Source organism: Cornus florida, unplaced genomic scaffold (genome assembly GCF_030987335.1).
Source record: "Cornus florida cultivar Cherokee Brave unplaced genomic scaffold, ASM3098733v1 CherokeeBrave_3.0.0_Hap2_Chr02, whole genome shotgun sequence".
Classification (NCBI taxonomy): Eukaryota; Viridiplantae; Streptophyta; class Magnoliopsida; order Cornales; family Cornaceae; genus Cornus; species Cornus florida.
This window is the reverse complement of record NW_026775572.1, coordinates 45,646,118-45,654,490: the sequence shown is the minus strand read 5'-3', so window position 1 is coordinate 45,654,490 and position 8,373 is coordinate 45,646,118. Positions and strand designations below refer to the sequence as shown.

At 34.0% G+C, this 8,373-nt stretch overlaps 1 protein-coding gene across 1 annotated transcript; it reads right to left on the bottom strand.

The window, feature by feature from the left end:
- Positions 1 to 5,259: 5,259 nt before the first annotated feature.
- On the bottom strand, positions 5,260 to 6,980 carry LOC132294865 (transcription factor TCP15-like). The gene has a single exon (XM_059792873.1). It carries the CDS (start codon positions 6,751 to 6,753, stop codon positions 5,557 to 5,559), a length of 1,197 nt encoding a protein of 398 aa, XP_059648856.1. The 5' UTR covers positions 6,754 to 6,980; the 3' UTR covers positions 5,260 to 5,556.
- Between the last annotated feature and the right edge of the window lie 1,393 nt (positions 6,981 to 8,373).

Below are 8,373 nucleotides of genomic sequence, written 5' to 3'. Positions count from 1 at the left end.
TTCTTTTGGGACTTGGAATATGGAAAGATGAGGCCACTGTCAACTCAATGAGCAGATTTGGAGACTACAGGCGATAACTTCAAGTGAAAGATTGATTTGTCATCCCTCCGTAAAATTTATGTTTTAACCACTTGCAACATATCACTGGCTGTTAATTTCCGGGGAAGAAAAAAACACATCTTATCACTGGCTGTTACCTTGGCTCTATGTGGTAGAAGGGGTTGGAAAATTGAGAAGAAGGTAAGGTATGAGAATCAGAAAGGTACTCCTAGAAAAAGGAAAGTGTCTTTACCTCCATCTTAATTTGGTTGAGCATGAATAAAAGGAGTAATGAAGAGGTGGTTACTTTATTATTATTATTATTATTATTATTATTTTTTGACAACATGGTTCATTATTTTGTATCAATCAATCCATGATAGCAGGTTTCTCTTTCTTTTTGCCCACTAAGCTGAAGGTTAAGGCTTGTGGGAAGCCTTTCAGATTCGTAGCCTTTCATGGTGTTAGAGAGAGAGTAAAACTGTTGGTGTTAGAGGGTAAATGCTTAAGGGTATTTTCGTCTAAAACATAACCACTTAAACAACCATAAGTTAAAATACCCTCATGATAGTTGAAAGTGATTTTTTGCTTAGATAATTCGATCATAAGAGGTTTTTTTTGCTAACATATGGCTGGTTTAGTTTTAATTTAGTAAAATTGAAATAATTACAAAATCAATCAATAGAGCAAAACTACACCTATTCACTCATCTAAGTCTTTCGGCTGAGATCAAATCTTTCTTACCATTTTTACGAACATTTTTAGTGAGAAAAAGAGTAAACTATATTGACTTGATGCAAAGATCAATTTTATTTGTAATTTTTTTTTTTATGGGTGTTTTTATTTGTGCCTGGACAGTCAATTGATTCAGTAGAGGTGACAATTCGTATTAACGTGTTGTGTTCGTGTTGACTCGATTATGACACGAACATAATTAGGGTCAACACGAATACGATACGACACGATTATTAATCGTATCGAAGACTCTTGATACGAACACGAATACGACACAACTATTGTACGTGTAACATGACATGCGTAACCTGTTTAATAAATGAGTAAGACTTGACAGGTCACGAAAAGACATGTTTAAGTAATTTTTGACACGAACACGATATGTTTATTTTACACGTTTAGCTAAATGGATATTTTTTACACGAACATAATACGTTTAATTATTTAATACGTTTAGTTAATCGGATTAATCGTCTTATAATCATGTTTATAGAGTCAAATACAAACACGACACGTTTAGTTAGCGGGTAAATCCGAGTCGACACGGTTACGACACGATTACGATTAACCTAAACCTAAACTCTCTTTTTTTCTTACATTACATGTATACCCTTTAAAAACCAAAAACATAAGTTTGGTTGGTAGGAGAAGTTATTGCAACCAAATAATTGAGGAAGGGTCAGATGTACTGCTGAAATCTGTCCAGGGTGGTTCGCAGTTCGATCATATTGGTCAGTACAAGATATATAATTGTATTAACTCAAAGTTGGTTTCAGCTTTAAGCTTCATGGCATTCAAAGATAAGCTATTTATTTCATCCTAGTGTACAGCAGTGTGTGTGTATATATATATATATATAAACACCAAAGGAAATTAAACTCAGATAAAGTACTCCACTCTCAACCAACCTGATTTTTCACTTATATATGTATGTGCAGAGGCTGTAAAGAACCTGGTCCAATTGTACAACAGTGTGTATATATATATATATATAAACACCAAAGGAAATTAAACTCAGATAAAGTACTCCGATCCACTCTCAACCAACCTGATATTTTTCACTTATATATGTATGTGCAGAGGCTGTAAAGAACTAGGTCATTTTTTACACACCCTAATAACTCTTGGTATGCCACACAAAATTTGCTAGGAAATTTCAAGAGCTGATTTTTAATTGTGAATTATTGTATTTTTTTATTTAAAAAAATATATATTTAAGTCTTTCATTCACTTAAAATTTTAATTGAAATTTATTTTTTTAAATGGTACTTGGATTGTATTATCAAAGACACTTAATTGAATAAATACATACTTTATTTAGATTTTAAGTGTTGAATTGAGTTATCAAAAACACTTTAGACTCGAATCATAAGTAATATGATTATGTGCCGTTTTACCCTCTTCCGTTTCCTCCAACCTAAGAAAAATATAGAGTGTATTTAGTGTTACAAATAAATGTTAAATTTATATATATATATATATTTTTAAGTAAATAGTTTTGAAGGTAATCAATGTATATTAAAATGTGTAAAGAAAGGCATGGGATGACGTTATTGATATAATTAATTAAAACAACATGCTTGAGCTAAATTTATAGAACATGCATGAGCTGATTTTATAAAACAATCGGAGCTAGCATGAGCTAATTTTATAAAACAGTTATTAGATCATTCATTAAAATAAACAAGTGTATATAAAATGTGTGTGATCCAATTGTGCATAATTAAATGGATATCTGTAAAATAAGAAAGGACACAATAAAAATGATGAATTTAGTAAAATCTTTGGAAATACTTAAATCCCATCAACAATAAAATAAAAGAATTGAGTATGCAGTTTAGTGACATGCAAATAATATAAATAAATATATATTATGATTAAAGTAAGAAAAATCAATTAAAATTAACATTCATGTGTTGAGATTATGACAGCATTTAGTTTAACAGACCTTGCAGGAATAGTAATTAAATATAACAAAATAAGATTGATGTTGTCAACTCCAATTGCCACTATTAGAACAATATGTTTTTTAATTCTTTCATCTTTTAGCAGAAACATTCAATAGAATAAATTACTGGTGACTATCTTGAATTAGAAACTGAGTTAATTGGTGGTTAGCAAACATGATGATATTGGTATTAAATTAATTCAAGGCCCACAATTTGGTTGATCTAACCCTTCAATTCCCTTATACTGTCCCTTTATATACACACACACACACACACACACACATATATATATATATATCTGTGCAGTCAATTTCAAGTTTCTTTTACATTACACAAAAGAGGATAGGAATCTATTGAGGATGAAGAAAACCTGAAGTAATGTAAGGCCTAGAAGAGTATGTAACCTCCACCATGGGTCCCAAATATGAACATTTCTATCTACTTGTGATTGAACTCACCTCCTCAAATTCTCATGATCATTAGCCAAATTTGAATTGGAGGACCCTAGCAGTACCTGTATGATATTCTCAATCTTTTTTTCTTCCGAAAGTTCAAGCAAAAACACACACACTCGCTATATATATTATGCCTCAATCGAAACACACGAACACTCAACCTCCTCGGCCACTTGGGAAGCTGGAGAGCTTATACCATCTGGCCTAGTGCCAATCGGTCAGATTCTCATCTTGTGTTCTCCGTGTGTGTGTGTATGTGGATATATATATATATATACATCTTTTCTGATAAACTGGTTTTAGTAATAATGTGGACTCATCAACAGGATCATAATAACTATAACTAAAAAGAAAAGAAACCATTTATTATCAACATACTCTGAAGCTGTTACTATTATTAAGCAATGGACAAAAGAAATTAATTACTCACATTAATGGTAAGAATTTCTACTAGTCATGAACTGTACTATTTTTTTCCTTTTTTTCTTAAATTAGGACTCAAATGTGTCATGTAGTTTAAAAGACACAAAGCTTAGAGTAACCATTAGTACTCTTAACACTTTAATATATATGGACAACGGTAAGAACCTTATGCTATATAAAAAATCAATAAATTAACCATAATGCAGCACAACAAACATGAAGTAATCAAACAATAAAAAAAAAAAAAAAATGATATATATATATATTTCGGTAATTTACATCAAAGATGAATGTTCTTTTCATCTGAGAATTAGAGATATATTTTGGAAGTTTTCCTTTTACTTTTTTATTTTTTCACTATTCTTTTAAGAAAGTGGCTTACATGCAACATTACAAGTTCCAATATTCTCATTGCATAATGGAGATGCCAATGTAAGAAAAACTTATATATATATATATATATATAGTCAACATCCACTGCTGCAATTTTAATCACAACAAACGCGATAATCAGTTCAAAAGGAGCCATGTAATGTTCCTTAATTTGTACCAGAAGCATCTGTACCAACATATATACTACAAGAATATTGAATTCTGTATAAATAATGCATGGCTAGCTCACATCCACTTGCATGCATTAAAATTCCATTTTGAGTTTGGAAAGTGTATACTTACAGATGGAACTTACAACAAAACAGCCATCCAATTACTATATATATATATATATATATATATATATATATATAAAGAGAGAGAGTCTCGCACAAATTGCATATATTTCACTGGCCATAAAAGAAAAGCAAAGCCAGCATATACCCTAATTTAAAATGTACCAAAGAGAAGAGCACATGGTGGAAATTAAATCATCAATGATGATCCATCTATATATATATATATGAAGATCAATATATATATGAGCTGAGCCATTTGATCATCATAAAGATCGAGTCCAGATGTGTGTGTATATATATATGAATGTATGAGTTGGTAGGACATGTGTGGTGGGGTCAGCAACACTTACCCACCGTGCCACCAAATAAAAACTCTAGCAGCAGCCACCTTATATGAGAAAGAGGAAGAATGATTCTGCTGGTACTCAGTGGTTGGACATGAGTTTTAGGCAATAACCATCTCCTGCTGACACCCGTCTGAAAGGCTGATCATACTCATTATATATATGTGGGCTCCACTTCCCCACCTTAGAATATATATCTTAGACCATTTTCTTTCTTTGATGTATGGAACCTTAATCACAGACACACACAGTACTACATCACATTCATACATATATAAGAGTCATCATGTCATGATATCAGAGAATCAAAGATATATATATATATATAATATTATATATTATCATTGTTTGATAACCCATATATACAATGCACCCCTCTTCTGTAAAGCAAACAAAACTGCATCACACTTTGGATTATGTACACAAATTAACACATATTATAATATATATGTGGTTTAACAAACTCATGATACGACAATATAGACATATATATGTCTATATTGTCGTATCATGAGTTTGTTAAACCATCCAACTCCAAGGACAGGTTAGTAAGGAGCCGTAACAATGCAAGCTTGCATGCAGATTAGTCTCTTTCTTGTACCCAAAGCATGTAATATATATATTATAGAAAGGCCTTAAAGAATTAACAAAACAATAACAATTAAGATAATAATATTGGTAGTACTCAATCCCAATGAGCTAGACTTAATTAGCAAATTAATACCAATCCATTGAAAATTGATATCATTGTTCATATACTTCTAGCTCTCAAATGAACCCTAAAAATGGTCCTCATTTAATCACACCAAAATGGAATACTGAACTCAAATTCAAAGCAATCAATACCGAGCTTGTGTTGCAAATATATATATAGATTTATATATATATATATAAAATAAAAGCATCAATCAAGCCATACACTTAATTGTAATTTGATGATTTAGGAGTGGTGACTAGTTGTGTCATGCCTATCATCTCCTCCAAGATGCAGATTAGAGCCACTTGCCTGAGACTCCGAAGCACCGCCACCCGGAAGCGGCCTAAACGCATTGAAAGCCGCCAGCATGCCTAATTGGCTGTCAGCCACCACCCCTCCACCGCTGCCGCCACCGCCAATGCCTGAACCCAACTGCTGCCCTTGAAAGAGAGTCATTGAAGTAGGAAAATTCATAAAATGCAACCCAGTAGCGGACACAGATGAGCCTCTATACAAATTAGAACTGTTGCCAAGGGAAGGTAATGTCCATATGGGGTCATGACCACCACCACCACCACCCATCACTTGATTGGTACTAGGGCTTGTCACCATCCACAGCGGCGCCACCGCCGGAACCTGCCCATGACTTGCCGGAATCGAGCCCGAGCTTGCAGACTGCAACATATAGCTCCCCACATGATTCTGCAGCGACAGATCTTGCTCCGCCTGCCGCCTCTTTCGCCCTAAACTCGCTTCGGCTTCATCTGCTGCAGCTACAACACACGCGTCACGAAACTCTTGCTTAGCTTGCAACATGCTGTTCACATTACTGGTGTGAAAATTCAAACTCGAACTCTCTGATGAAAACCCACTTCCTGTAAACAGAATCCGACGCTGCGAATCGTCCAAACTCCGATCCCACTCGCTCCGCGGCCTCAGCTGAGCCGCGGTGAAGCTAGGGTTAAAGTACGAGGACCTCAAGTGTGAAGGTGCCGACATGCTAGACCCTGAGCTCCGGAGTGAGATATTGAGGGAGGTGAAATTGGCGGGAATGGTTCCGGTACCAGTGGCTGCGATCACGGCGGGCTCCGCCTGCTGGAGCAGCCACTCGATAGTTTCGCCATCGGACTTGTGACCCAATTCTCTGGTGAGTTGAAAAACCCTAGCAGCACAAGTGGCCGGCATGCGGATCCGGCGGCCTCTCCCGTCCACCTTGGTGTGTCTATCTTTTGTTGAGGTCCTCTTTGGTGGAGCCTTCTTGGAAGAAGGCTCCGCGGATGCAGGGTCCACCAAGTGATGACTGGATTCGCCGCCGCCGCCGGAGATGGCTAGAGATGGGTAGCCGGAGCTTGAAGAACATGGTTCTTCTTCTTCTTTTTTCTCTAGCAACTGTAATGGGAAATTTGGCCTGCACATACCATTTTCTCCTTCCATGATCATATATGATTATATTTTATGCTAGTACATCTGTAGATGACCCTCAATTTGATCCCTTGTGGGTCTCTCTCTCTCTATCTAATTCCTTTCAGATGGGAGCTGGCAGCTGGGTGAATTGTTTTTCTCTCTCTAAAATATTCTCTCTCTAGATATGAGAGAGAGAGAGGATAAGGGAAGAGGGGGAGCAAGCTTTAAGCCTTTAAGCAACAAACACAATGAGTGGGATAGATATTAAAAATAAATAAATAAAAATAAATAAAGGAACAGGAATGAGTGGAAGGACTATATGTATAGGTGGGCTATGAAAAGCAAGGTTCTTTATGAAAAAATTTTGCTTTTACGAGGATAATTTAGTAATTTTGATGTCACTATATTTTTTTTGTAAATTTGAAATTTTATTTTTATTTATTTTCTGATGGGTCTTTTTATTTGTGGTTGGACAGTCCCTTGATTCAGACTCCACGTGCGGTGCTCTTTATAATTCAATTCAATCCATAAAGACAGTGGTAGCCAAGGTGTGGGACCCAATCTTCCCAAGTCAAAAAACTGAAAGACTGGCAAAGTAAAGATGATCAAGTGGCTCCCATCTCATTCAAGCAATCATTGCCCTTTGCCTTTCTTCTTAAACCATGGTTGGCACTACAATTCCTAACAATACCCCCTTCAAACTTTACCAGTATTTTATTTCATTTCATTTATTTTTTATTATTATTGTTTTTAATTTTATTTTTGCAGGGTATGGCTATATCTGTTCCATTGAATCCAAAATCATAGGATTCATTTCCATGCATTAGGGGATTTCTATCTCACTCTAGTCTATGGTTTCTACCATAGGCTGTACATTTATATATATATATAATATTACTATGATATTCATTTACTATTTTAAAATATGACCTTTTTTATCATGTAAGAATATAAATCAATGATTAAACCAAAAAAAAAAGAAAAGAAAAAGAGAGAGAGAATATAAATCAATGGTACAACTTTTTGTAGTTGTAAAAAATGAAAATATTCATTTGTAATTAAGTTTGATAGCATTTCAAAATAGATATAATCAAATGATTATAACCAATAACAACTTTCTATATCTAGGAATTAAAAAATGGCTCAAGACATCAATGGAAGGTAACTCAGATAGTATGATATTTACTTGAATTTTGGAGACTATCGGATGAAACTAAACCTAATCTTTAAATTCCATCGGAGTAGCCATGTTAATGTCCAAATCAATTGCCTGAAAAAAGTTGGACCATTTTAACAATTTTTTTGTGAAATTAATTTAACAATTTTATCTTATAACCTAATATATGTTTCAATCTAAATTACATAATTTTTCTAAATAGATGTAATTTTAACGCATATTTTCTTGTACTCACTTTTACTTTCAGTGCCTCAAAGCTGCTTGGTTTGTAACTCTAAAAACAATTATCAGAAACTCAGAAAATAGAAAACGGTTTTAAAAGAATTATAAAAGACTTGTCATCTGAAAACAATCTTCAGAAAACTGAACCAAATAAAATTTTTTGTAGAGTTTTTTATTTTCAATTTTTCAAAAATAAAAAACTATTTTTATAAGCTATAATTACAAACCAAACAAATTCTTAAATTTTGCCTATTTCT